At 34.6% G+C, this 13,684-nt stretch overlaps 1 protein-coding gene across 16 annotated transcripts in view; it reads left to right on the top strand.

Annotated features, from left to right (window-relative positions):
- FOXP2 (forkhead box P2) overlaps positions 1-13,684 on the top strand; it is a 568,904-nt gene that overhangs the window by 516,958 nt on the left and 38,262 nt on the right. For 14 of the 16 annotated variants that reach the window (XM_073238565.1, XM_073238561.1, XM_073238563.1 and 11 more), the window contains 5 exons: positions 5,582-5,669; positions 7,223-7,306; positions 11,414-11,615; positions 12,668-12,744; positions 12,884-12,985. In XM_073238565.1, coding sequence (XP_073094666.1) covers positions 5,582-5,669; positions 7,223-7,306; positions 11,414-11,615; positions 12,668-12,744; positions 12,884-12,985 — 553 coding nt within the window. Of the gene's footprint in view, positions 1-5,581; positions 5,670-7,222; positions 8,138-11,413; positions 11,616-12,667; positions 12,745-12,883; positions 12,986-13,684 lie in introns of those variants that run through there. The other 2 variants (XM_073238574.1, XM_073238575.1) reach the window with 2 other exon arrangements.

Genomic DNA, 13,684 nt, shown 5'->3' with positions numbered 1-13,684 from the left:
TAAAACTAAAAAATTACAATTAAAAAAGCATTTCCTTTTTATTAAATACCAACTTTAGTTCCAAAGACCGACCATTTTTCCAACCCGTTAACTTTATTTGGATGACCGAACAAATGACAGTAGATTTTAAGGCCCTTCTTTTAGTCCATTTTTGTTATTACATACTTCAGATTCTTACTCAAAGATCTATGATAAATTCTATTAATAAAGCTAATGCTGGTATACTGCACTGAAATGAAATATTAGACATTTCTACACTGATACTTTTTCTTAAAATAAGTGAGAAATTTGAAGAGAACTAAAGTAATATGTTTTATTAAGTTAATAACTTCAGTTATTCAGAAAAACAGTTTCTGTGTGGAAGATGAAAGGAAGAACACATCACCATTAATACAGGTTTTCTTGGAAAGAAGATTTTGCTTTTCTTTTGTAATAATGGAGAGAATTGAGAGACTTGGGGGAAAATGTCATACAAGTCAAAAACTTGTGAAAGAATTTTAGCTCTGTTTTCTTGTTTATCTATCCTCCAGAAATTTTATATCTAGTGTTTCTTATAAAAGCTTTTTATTTTTAAAAAATAAAATTTTATTTTTTATTTTATTTTTAAAGTTAACTACAAATAAATTATAGCTTAAGCTTTACTTTGGTATCAGACAACTTAGCAGATGGCTTGAAATTACATGAAACCATTATTCTATTTAGCCTGTATATGTTTAATAACAAAGAATAGTAGAAAATACATTGAAACTGATAGAATCCTTCTCTTTTTTTTCCAGCCCCAAATGAAAAATCACCAGAAGACAGTTTGCTTGTGTATAACACTTAACATATATATTCTTAGTGTTATATATATATATTCATATGTATGTACATACATGTGCATTCTTTAATATTCAATGGAAGTATTCTTTTCCTTTTAATAAAAAAAATTAAGACTCCGTTAGAAACTCACTTGTAACAGCAAAGATGAAAGCAGAAAAATAAAAGATGAAGAAGAAAGCCCAACCTAAAAAGGTGTTTAGGGAAATTTTTGAGCTTTACTATGAAGTAGGTGTTAACAGAAGCTAACCATTTTTCTGACCATTAATTGAAGATCTCACTAGATCACTAAAAAAAACTATAATATTGGTTCTTCATTACCATCTTATAAATGTAATAGCATCTGACAAAATTTTAGTATAGTTTGTCTGCAAAATTAATTATTATTCCCTTGGACCTAAGTCAGCTTGAGTAAAGATGGATTGACTTTTAGAGCTTAAACAGGAAGTTTTACAATATAGCATTCCAGTGAGCAGACAAGTGTTCTTGAACCTGCGTGTTTAGCTGCCAGCAAATAAAACATGGTCTGAGACTCAAAGAAGGAAATATTCTCCTTGAAGGAAGGCCTAATAAGTGTCCATAAAAATAATTGATTAAAGAATAATTAGTTGTTGAACATAAATGAGTTAGGTTTATCACAAGGTCTAAATTTTTAAGGCTTCACACTATATAGAGTGAAAGAAAACAGTGTGAACTGAATAGCTTATTGAATGGAAATTTGTTGTCTTTTCTTGCAACTGACTACTCTAAAAATTATGCTTTTACTTAGTGTGTATTGTCTACTTCTTTGTCTTTGACTAGGCAGCATGGCTACAAAATTATGACCTCAAGAAGGCATTCTTTGAACTTGTCAGAATTCTGTTTCTTTTGGTGACAGTGCCCCCATCTTTCAAAACTAAGGCATCTCACATAATCAGCTAAATGAATAGTGACAGCTAACATTTTGTATTTAAACTCCTGTCAGTGTTTAAACATAAAAAGCTTGATGCAAAATAAATCAAACACCAGTGATATGCAAGTGAAACATTTTGTTAAAAGTCTCTGACATACTTAGATTAAATCTGATCCCTTCTTAGCTTATAAAATGTTACAACTTTAAATGAATTTGAAAAATCTAGAGGTTAAAATTGAATTGCTAATCTGGGGTATATATAATTGGAGTTACCACATGCACCCCTAACCTTAAAAGCTTCGTTAAGAGAATTGTGCATTAAATAAATTGGAAGGATCCTTTCCTACTTTTTATCTTCCTGAAATGTTTGCTTACTTGTTTTTAGAAAAAATTTGCCTATTTACGTTTCTTTCTAGTTCACACTACCTGCCTAGCACTCAGATTCAATGCAATTTTGAAAGAACATCAGTCGACCACATCATTTATTCCATTTTGAAAACAAAAATCAATATACCTATAAAGTGACCCATAAATTAGAACTGGCTCACACAATGTTTGTTCAGTGCTGCCTTTCTGAAGTCACCCTTTGCATTTTTTCTTCACCTCTCTGTTTGAACTGCAGTCTCGGTAAGAGGCTCATTAGGGGACATTAGGGACTGGAGCTAACCAGAATTCCAGAGCTTGCTTTGCTCTTATTAATGCATAGTAGAGTAGAATGCATTTAAATATTTCATAGGCATTCAGTAATTTGTGTGTAATCGCCTTGTTAGCAGACCAGTAGAAGTAGAACAGGCCTGTGAAATGGTGTTAGTGATTGCATGGGTAATTTACAGACCTTTGCCATCAGCATGAGTATTATTGTTGGCTAGAATGAAGCTGTGAAATAGAACTAGCAATAAGTAAAAAAAGAAACTTAATAAAGGTTTTGTAACAAGCATCTTTAGGGATAACAACCCCACTTGGTCCTTTTGAAGCAGCTGTAATTTATGACATAGGCAATATATCAAATGCATAAGATACTATTATGGAGCATTCATATGAAAAAGGTATTTGCAACATTAGTTCCAACTTCCTGCAAGGGACATGATTAAATGATTAATGAAATGTCCCTTTGCATATGCATTTTGAAACAGCAATTAGGCACTGACTGAGAAAAATCCACCAATCCTCTCATTTTTCAGTATTATCTCATTCTTGATTTATAAATCATAGAGAATTTTTGAACAGCGATATGTAGTACCTGAGATAGTTATGAAAACATAAAAGGGAATAATTTGGGCACAAAATAGTCATAAATACATAAATTCATAATTTAATGTTAATAGTCTATTTATTTAGTCTTATTGCATTGTATTTATATCCGACACTATTTCTGTACTTTGATTGGCATAATTAAGTAGGGAGAATGAATAGGCACTATTATTTTACATATCACTGGTAAACAATAGCGAGGAAAGGAGAAGGGAGATGTGGCAGAGGTATGTATGTGTTTTTCAAGTTCTCAGTAATCCACTGGAGGCTGTTCTATAAATGATCATTGAAGGGCTGCAAGCTAGCCTATAATTACAGGAAAGAAAGTGGCAGCTCTGGCATTTCATAACTATGTGTCCTCGAAAAGTGCTTTGTGAGTTTGTCACCAATGATAATTTAGATAGAGGCTCATTACTGAACATCACAACACTTTAAAAACCTTTCGCCTTCATACAGGAGAATAAAGGACTATTTTAATGGCAAGGTTCTTTTGTGTTCCACTGAAAAATTCAATCAAGACAAAACCTCATTGACTATTATTGTAGTCTACAGTCTCTGTTCTAATAAAAGCTGCATAGATAAATTGAATAGGTCTAAGACCCAAGTATATAATGCAAACATTTTGTACATTTCTTTAGTTCTTTAAATATAGGATAATGATTATCACTAAGAGGTAAACAAGTGTTAAAAAAACCCTTATAAGTGACTTCATGCAAAATAAGCATGTTATACTGAATGTATCTTTTCTTATGAAGCTGTATATTCAACTTATCTTGCTCCATTTACATCCTAACCTTTGTGTATAGCTGAAATATTTTTTTAAATATGCATCATTTAGACTGATAGTGGAATGAATGTGTGTGTTCTCCAAGAGTTCATGCTGAAAATAAAAAATAAAAAATAAACCTTAAGAAAATACAGCAATATTCAGCCTTAAGAAGACAACTATTATTGTAATCCACTGATAGAAAATTGCCTTGTTGTTGATTTAAAATTGGGGGGAAAATCTGTAAAACAAAGTTCAAATGTTTTGTTAATCAAGAATTAGTGATACATTATATCATAAACTAAGCTCTAGTTTACTCTTAACATTTCCTGTCCCCTTTCCAGAAAGCATGGGTTAATTTTAGTTCTTATTACAGTTAGGTTCATAACAGAGTGACACAGAGCTGAGCTGAGAGCAGACAGGTATAGCGGACGTGTCTCCCTGCACTCTCATCACACCTCAGACTTGACCTGATACACCTTGCTATTTTAGTCCACAGTTCCTCTTCAGCCAAGAATGACAGTTGGTCCAAGATCCATGGAAGTTTTGTTGTTATGATCAGTAAGGAAGTATTGAAACAAACTATTTATCAAAGGATGGCGCAGAGGAACAAAGGTTTCGGTTTGCTAAACCTGGATCTACTAACAAATAAGCCTATTTACAAATTATTTCTTTCTCAAAAACACTATTTTAATTATCCTTCATACGTGTTACTTATATGTCTATATATTTTTTTGAGCTTCATTGTTAATTTCAAGAAATACAGATAAAAAATTTGAATGGGCAACAAAAACATTTGTTGACTTCAGTATACTCAGGACTATACTAAACTTTTTTAGACTATTGAACCATTCTGAATGATACTTGAACCCAGATTGATAAGTCTGTAAATTCTTATTTAATTTTGTGAATATTTTGTTCAATATTTGATTCATATACTTGGTGAAATAGAAACACCAAAGGATATTAAATTATTTGAAGATGTTTTTAAATTTAGGTGGCAGCAAATAAATTGTATATTACAAATTACAGAGTACATAATACTGAATATTTTTCTGTTCATTGAAGATGCTGCTCTACTAAAATACTTATCATGCATTAACATACCTCTCATAAAGAGATCTTTTTAAACATCATGCAATAATGATAACAATATAAAGTAATATATAATCAAGATTAAGTAGGATAATGGGAAAGTCTTACCTTTCACCAATTTTGTATATGTTTAGGATAGATGTGTCCCAAATAGGACACTAGACATGAAATGTCAATCTTATGCTTCCAACTATCAGAATCTTCAATGTGTTTTATTTATTAGTAACAGCAAATTATCATTTTTCATAAGTATTGCTCTTTCCATGGAATGACACTTTACCATCTTTACATAATTCACACCATATCCTGGTGAAATAAAGTCATTGCTCACTAAATAACATCATAAGAACTACAGACTGTTTTAACAGAAATGGAATATACAATTGCCTTTGTTCTCTTCAGAATTACTTTTGGTTCATCTATTTATAAGGTGCTCTTTTTAAAAAAAAATAAGTCATGAGTATATGCAATACATCTAGTAGTGATTTCTACTATTCTGTAAATGGTTTGGGGAAAATATTTCTGTAATAACTGATAAGCTTAGTGATGACATCATCTGCCACTTGAAGGGTCTCTTTATATTACACAAATTTCACTAAACATGCAAGCATATTTAACTTTCTTCTGTAGAGTTTTCAGTGTTTCTTTTTCCCACCATGGTGGAAAATATGGCTTCAGTGTAGTGCTTTTTAAGTGGAGCATTCTCCACTGACATAGAAATCTCTTAACATTCTCTTTAATGTTTTGTGTTTGTTTAGGCACCTTAACAATGAACATGCATTGGACGACCGAAGCACTGCCCAGTGTCGGGTGCAAATGCAAGTGGTACAACAGTTAGAAATACAGGTTTGTCAGATGATCACTTAACAGACTCCATTCTTAGATTTCTGGTATGTTACATTAAGTATGGGGCTCATTTCTGAGTCTTTTAACACAATAACTAATAGAAACACATGGAGTTTTCAATTTTTTATAATGATGGCAGTGACTGATAACTCAGGGTGGATTGCTGTAGTTTAGTGTATTATCACTTAGATTTATATAAGCTTTAGATTGCATCATATACATTTGGATCCCCCAAAAGAGTCAAAGCTGTTTTGCCTAATAGTAGTTAGACTAAACCCCCAACTGGATTTGATGTTATCACAGAGAGTTTTTATATGAGCTAATCTTGACTTTTTCTACAACATTTTCTATTATAGTGAAACATTTCTACAATATCATGCCTGTAGATAATACCCTAAAAAAAAAACTTTTTCTTTTCTATATCTGGTGTATTTTTAAATAAAAATTTTGCAAAAAAATCTTAAGACTTGTCTTTACTGGAATAATGGCAAATCCTTTGTAATATCACAAACGACAATGTATGTGTTATGGCAAATGCTGCTAATTTAAGTTAAACATTTTTCCATTAATATTGAAAATGAATTAGGCCAAAAATAAATAGAACTCATAAAACTGATGAGAATGCAATCATAGAACCCTGAGTATCATTCTTTCATTCTTATGTTTTTGCTAACCTTTTAAGGCTTCCACTAATACTTCATCTTAAAGATTATTTTTCCGCATCAAACCAGTACTTTGTTTCATTAAATTAAGTGTCCAGTTTCTTTTTCTTCCCACTTTACTGTGTCTTATAAACTAATCAAAAACACTTAAAAAGCCTCATCACTGCTGTAGTTTAGAAAGCTTTTTATAAACCTGTTTACCATTTATAAAAGGTAGACTGAAGCCTAAGAGTTCAGCTGATGACACAGTCTGCAGTGTGACCAATTATGCCTCTTTTTTTTTTTTTCTGCTGTGTCTGACTGATGGAAAAGTAAGGTCCGTCAGTTGTAATGAGACCCAGTGCAAGTGTAGATGCCGACTCCGTGGCAGAGTTCAGCATTTCACACTGCCTGGTCTCTGTCACTCTATTGAATTAGATTGATGATGGCAGATTGCAGGGGGCACTAACTGGACCTCAGTGGGAATGCATGAAGTGTGTAGACAATCCTGGCAGGCACTTCGCTTTGAGAACCCTTCACCCCTTCACAGCTGTTGGCACTAGTCCATTGCTAACAGTGTCCACAGGACTTTAAAGAGACACCATGGGCCTTCTAATTTATGGTTTCAGTAACTTGTTACTGTCGAGGCAAGTGTGACCTCAATTCTCGTATTGACAAAAAGATGAAGTGTTATTTGTTTTCTCTGACCTTTTAACATAAGGAAAGCTATAAAACTTTTCCCTCCACCATGGCTAAAGTTGCATTTCCTCCCAAATAAGTTCCTACTGACACAGACTTTTATATGCAGGAATCATTACTCTGAGACAAGCTCAATGATAAGATGTATCACTGCAATAAAATAGCTGTATCAGTCATTTCTAAAATGCTTCTGATCTCACTCTTTCTTAACAGCTTTCTAAAGAACGTGAACGTCTTCAAGCAATGATGACCCACTTGCACATGCGACCCTCAGAGCCCAAACCATCTCCCAAACCTGTAAGTGCATATTGCTTTATAAACAGTAAATAGCTCTACCGATGTAACAGACTAAGAAAATGAACAATTTAGTGACAGTTAGAAAACAATGAGTGCGATGAAAAATATGGCAATAAAATGAAAGTAAAATGCAATTGCTTGTCAAATTGTATGTTTCTTTTAAAGTAATGCTATCTTTTACAAAATCTATCCAATCTACACCATGGGTGACACTAAACAAAGTACACCTATCAGTGCACAAATCACTGCCTTGAGGCTGAAGCCAGAGAGAATATCTTTCTGTGATAGGTTTACAGATATTAAAAGGAAACACACTTTGAGCAACCTGAAAAGCAGTAACAGTACAAATCACAAATAGATAGGTATGTGGTATGCCAAAGAGGACTTACATCAGTCATAATATACATATAAATAGATTTTTTAGCAAATATTTTGTCAAAAATGTCATAGTATTTTTATAGCCAATTTTGTCCTTTTTCTTTGTTATTTCAGTTAAGATGTACTTCACATACTATGTTTTACTGTATAGTTTACATAGTATTAATTGAGACAGCTTAAGACAAAGGACCATGGGTGATGATAGAAAATAAAAACTGCAATTTCCCTCAAAAATATGTAAGAGCTTTAAGTACAACCTGATAATGTAGTCAGATACACAGACTATTGAAAAGATATACTTTATCTCACCCAGCTAATGTTTGCACAGAAACTTAGAGTAATCAACTGGATAACTCTAGTTTAATGAAAGTTTGTGGGGGTACTTTTTCATAAGGCTCCTGTATAGTCTGATGATTAATAATTGCCAGCGTTGCCTCTCCCTCCATTTCTTTAGGTAAAAAAAGATCATTTAGTTTGTATTAGGGAAGGAGATAAAAGACAGACTATATTGTATGATTTTTCTCCTAGGGTCTCTGATATCATTCATTGATTAATATTATTCAAAATTTACTTTTTTTTGCATAAAGACTACATTTATTTGAACTCTGCTAAGGTATTTCTGCTAAGATATTAGAGTTTTTCCTTTCTACTATACCTAAATATATAGGGTACAATAAACACATTTTTAACAGGAAAAAAGAAAGGTGTCTTTTTGAATCTGACATAATACTTTTTTAAATGCAAGAATGTCTGAGTTTTTAATTTAAAGAAAATAAACTTTTGAGAATCTTTTTGATCCTGTATTTATGACTTTCTTTTCAGTAAGATTTTTTTTCCCTCATCGCATCTATAGTATAATGTAGATAATCACAAGACAGAATAATTGTCTCATAAATCCATCAGGAATCTGCAGCTTGTTCTTTTCCAATTAATTATTCAATCAGTAAATTTTTTAAAACTCCAGCAGCATGGTTACATCTACACTAATAAAGAATTTTCAGCCTATAATCCAAAACAGAACCTGAATGAATAATGTAATTGAAGTATTACATTACATAAACCACACATGAAAGAATTGCTAATTGCGTTTGATGGTGGGCAATTAATACAGAATCTTAGATGAGTGATTTAAAATGAAACCACAGTTTAAAGTTCCCTTTGGAACTAGCGGTATCTGAAGTGGGGAACTGCACTCCTGGCCTCAAACTGGTTGGAAAGAAGAGTGGTCAATACTTACACCCCTCAAAAAAACCCTAAAATTTATACACTGTACAAAAGAAGCTTCAAAATTGATATGATAGTAGAGATTTATGGTCTCATGTGCAGTGGCTCAGTTGAGACGGCCCACACATTTGATAAATATTAATAGCATGAATTTATTACCAGGGAGAAATGAGCTCTGTTGGTTCATCACTGCACCCTTAACAGCTATCAGTACATGAACACAAGGTGCAACCGCACTGTCTATTATATGACCCCATTTACTCTCTGAATGGTACTTCATTAAATGGTACCTTTTGGCCATGCTATGGATGGATGAAAATCAAAGTTATCAAGGCTGCGAGTCCTGAATAATGAGTTTCACCCAACCTTGACTATATTCAGATGAGCTGAGGTGGCTAAGTGCTCATCCTGGCTTTTACATGCTTCCCTTTAGTTAATAATAAATTCTATTTTATCAGTTTGTGATTGCACGCCTACAAACATGGTATGCTTATTATGGCATGATGGCAGAATAAGTTACTGTAACATTGTAAACAAGAGTAGTTTGCATAGGAAAAGATGTATTTCTCCTGTTCTGATAACTTTTAACATGTTCCCAAAATTTACAGAGGCCTGTCAAATATTCATCAAAGTATATCTTTCATTGATTTGCAATGTTGGTATTTTTCTGGGTTCTGAACATGCCATTTTGTTCAGATTTATAATTTTTAAAAGTGAATAACTCTTATTCAGCTGAGGTTTTGTATCTTTTTTGAAGTGTGGGGAAGTGTTTTTTTTTTTCCTTTTTCCTTCTCATCATTTTAACATACAGATATGTAATGCTGATGATCTGTGGTCTTAATATAGCAATAATTATACATTCTGATGTTGTGTTTTTTAAATATCACTTGCAACACCGCACACACAGATGCATGTGCATCCTCCTGCATTTCTCAAACTATGCAGAGGTACTTCTGTACATCCTGGGGAAGCTTACACCAGTGGCTTTGTAAATGTATTAAATGCAGCATTTAGTAGCATTATCTCAGCTTTTATATATGTACGTAACAAAGAATTCCCAGCCCAGTCTGCTGGCTTAGAGTACGAGCAGAATAACAGTTTGTGGTTTATTGGGAACAGATGCACTTGGGGATGCCTTCAGGGTGCCAGTCGTTATTATTAGACTGCTAATGTGCTTCTTCTGGCTGCTGCCCAAGAAAGAAGAACAATTAGCTGGCATATGTTAATTTTTGTTTCCCTAACAAATCTCTCTACTGACTAAATGTGTAAAACAAATCCTCAAAGAAAGATCAATCAATGCTGTACACATCATTTTCTCCCCATTAAAAAAAGGTTTATCTTAAGAAGTGTATTTGGGATTTGAAAAGGCAGGTGTTACTAAATTATATACAAAAGCTGAATATTCTCTATTTAGCCACTCAGCAGTTACTTCATAGAGAAGCAGAACAATTAAAACTAGTTTTCTTGCTTGGGTGTATAGATTACTGTATAAAATGAAAAGGAGCATAGATTACCTCTTATGAATACCATTTAAATATATGGCAGAAATCTTTTTATGTGCTGCCCTCTGTAAAAATTTTGCTAATTGGATGCTATTTATGACAAAAGATGTGTGGTAAATATGACAGAGGTGATATGAGTTTTTTGATAATGAAGTACAGGGCCTTTCTGAGGGGAGTAATGAAGGGCACACTGTTAAACAGCTTGCATACATTCTCACCTTTTTCCTTTTTTCTACCCTGACACCCACTTTCCAAGGTACATCAGCATTAAGTGACACTGTAATCATAAATTGAAAATGATACTTCCAGAGGAATTGGCAAACTTGACATTTCATTATATTTGTTAACACATGCCACAAATGATTGTTAGTGAGGAAATTCCATTTCCCTCTCTCCATCTCCAATCAGATTTAATTTGAAAATTTTCAGCCTCCTCCGGCTAATTTGCAATTAAGACAATTTTGTTTGAATATGTAGTAATGTCATTACCATTCCACCAAATTAGCAAGGAGACTAAAGGTCAGTGTAAAATTTTCCAGCTGGCTGGAGCCTCTCAGCTGAGATTTGGGACTGTGGGAAAAAAAAATTTCTGGCAGCAACAGAACAGCAACTTACTTAAAGTCCTTTTGGTTGAAAACATAGCATCCTTCATTATTGCTGCTGTTGCTTCACTGGGGGCTAGACCTGTTTAACCGGGGTAGTCAGTAATCAGCAACTGGCTTTTACTTAAGGAAATCACTTTCGCTAAAGTCTGGTAGGACAAGAAGGAGTTAGTCCTAAGTAACATTGCAGTAGATTATTAGATAACCTCTAACAGCATCCTCTAATTAGAGTTCTTATGATACAATTTCATCCTGTAATTAGTTGAGATTGGCTGCTTCCTTTTGCAGCTTATTAGTGGCAACACAGCTGTAGAAGTGAATCCACTCTCATTTGTCAAACCTTTTTAAGTCTTTTTCTCTTGTCTCTACCTTTTTCCTGCCCTTCTCTTGGGCCTTTGCAGCTAAATCTGGTGTCTAGTGTCACCATGTCGAAGAACATGTTGGAGACATCCCCACAGAGCTTACCTCAAACCCCTACCACACCAACGGCCCCAGTCACCCCGATTTCCCAGGGACCCTCAGTAATCACCCCAGCCAGTGTGCCCAATGTGGGAGCCATACGAAGGCGACATTCAGACAAATACAACATTCCCATGTCATCAGGTAGGATATGAATGCTCGGTAGAGCTCTTTTACTTTGGGAGAGGAAAACTGTAGCCGAAGCAACTGTACATGAGCCATTCCAGAGCACATGGAAACTCAAGTCATGATTTATGGAGTGATAATTGTTTTATTCCTGGTAAATGTGGATAGGGGCGATTCCCTAAGCACATCATGATGAATTGTTCTGAATGGTGGTTGAGGAAAGAAAGCTCTCCCCATTAGAGACATTGAGAGATGTGTTGTCAGTATAGCCCATATTATCACATCCCCTCAGTTCAGTGAGATCCTTTGATCTCCGAGGGATAGCAATACAACATCGATGAATAATGCTTGTTGAGGAGAGCAGTTTAAAAGGACAAACATGAAGCACCGAAGAATGTACAGCAGTTCAGGTTTTCCACGAATCAGTCGTTTGAAAGGTGCTACCACTGCGCCTAATGCCTACACACCACTTTGCTTAAGATGCATATGAAAGGCATAGTTGCATGGAACACAAATTTACCTTCTCTCCCTCTCTTTCCCTCCTCCCCCCACCCCCACCCTGGGGCATCTGGATAATCACAGTCACACACTGTAACCGTTATTAGCCCAAAGCCCCCTTTTTGTAAAAAGTGAAGTTATTTTCAACACGGGTGCTTGCTAGGGTTTTGTGTTTCCTTTGTTAGACGGCCACAGATGCCGAGATTTGATCCTGTTGCTCTTTAAGAAGTATTAGATGAGAAAAGCAAAGATTATGGCAGGGGGCAAAAGTCCATGTAAGAACATGCCTAAACCACCCACTTAAAAGAGGACCAGGCTGTTGGAAAAATCCTCTGGCCAGCTGGTCGCACAGTTCCTGAAGTACCGCGAACAACTAGGGGACGCTTCATTTGCACTTCACGTCAGAAATGGCCTTTTCCATATAATTCAATTCCACTGTCATGCTTTGTGCTTTCGCTAGTCAGTGACTTTCTCACTGAATCACCTCACCAATACTAGGGGAAAATATGAAAAATCAATTAGATATAATGTGAATTATTAGCAGAATTAACACCTAGTTTTTATTTTTATAGAGATTGCTCCAAACTACGAATTTTATAAAAATGCAGATGTCAGACCTCCATTTACTTATGCAACTCTCATAAGGCAGGTAAGTAGAAGGAAAATTAACTTTGCCTGATTAAATTAAAATTCATTAATGCTTTAAGTAAGGCTTGGATGAGAAAGTGTCATCCAGTCTAGTTAGTAAACCATTATTTTATGTCACTATGTATCTTGTCTCATTTCAGGCTATCATGGAGTCATCTGACAGGCAGTTAACACTTAATGAAATTTACAGCTGGTTTACACGGACATTTGCTTACTTCAGGCGTAATGCAGCAACTTGGAAGGTAACTACTCCTGCAGTTTGAAGATGCCTAGCCCAGCTCCCTACAGATAGCTCAAGGAACATTTATTTACATGACATAAGCAGATTAGTATCTGCTTCCCCTCTTTTTAACCTGCCTCTTGAATGGAATGAATTCCCTCTCTCAAAATGACAAGTGAAAGAATAATTTTGCCTCTGATATAGTTTTCTAATTTGGTGCAATTAATAGCTGAGGCTTGGCAGAGAAACGAGGGCCTGACACACTAATTACAGTGTGAGCACTCAATCATCAACACCTTTGTTAGTCGCAGGATATTACTTTTTCTCTTGCATATTATTGGCTAATTAGTTTGAAAAATGTCTGTTTGGCTTGTGCAACAAATGGAGGTTGTAGGTTTTGTCTTGGTCTGCGCCTTTTGTACACATCATGCCTCATCATAGGGACTGAAGCTGCCACGGAGTGAGGGCCATGGCTACTCAGCTGGAACTAAAAGAAAGTAAAGTGAATATTATCCTGTCAGAACATAAATGCAGTTTATTTACTTAGACAAAAGGGTTCATCTATATCCCTGTCCAAACAACTTCATTGTCTAGATCCTGCAAGGAGCTAAAAAAAATGTTAGGTCTGTGCATCTATTTTTGGAAAAGAGCAACGTCTGGAAAGATAAGGGCACTCAGCACAGACTAAGTGAACTGTTTTATTTTCATTTCAAAAAGCAGT

This window comes from Manis javanica, chromosome 6, assembly GCF_040802235.1.
Source record: "Manis javanica isolate MJ-LG chromosome 6, MJ_LKY, whole genome shotgun sequence".
Classification (NCBI taxonomy): domain Eukaryota; kingdom Metazoa; phylum Chordata; class Mammalia; order Pholidota; family Manidae; genus Manis; species Manis javanica.
Note: the sequence above shows the minus strand (reverse complement) of the source record. Positions and strands in the feature narration are given on the sequence as shown.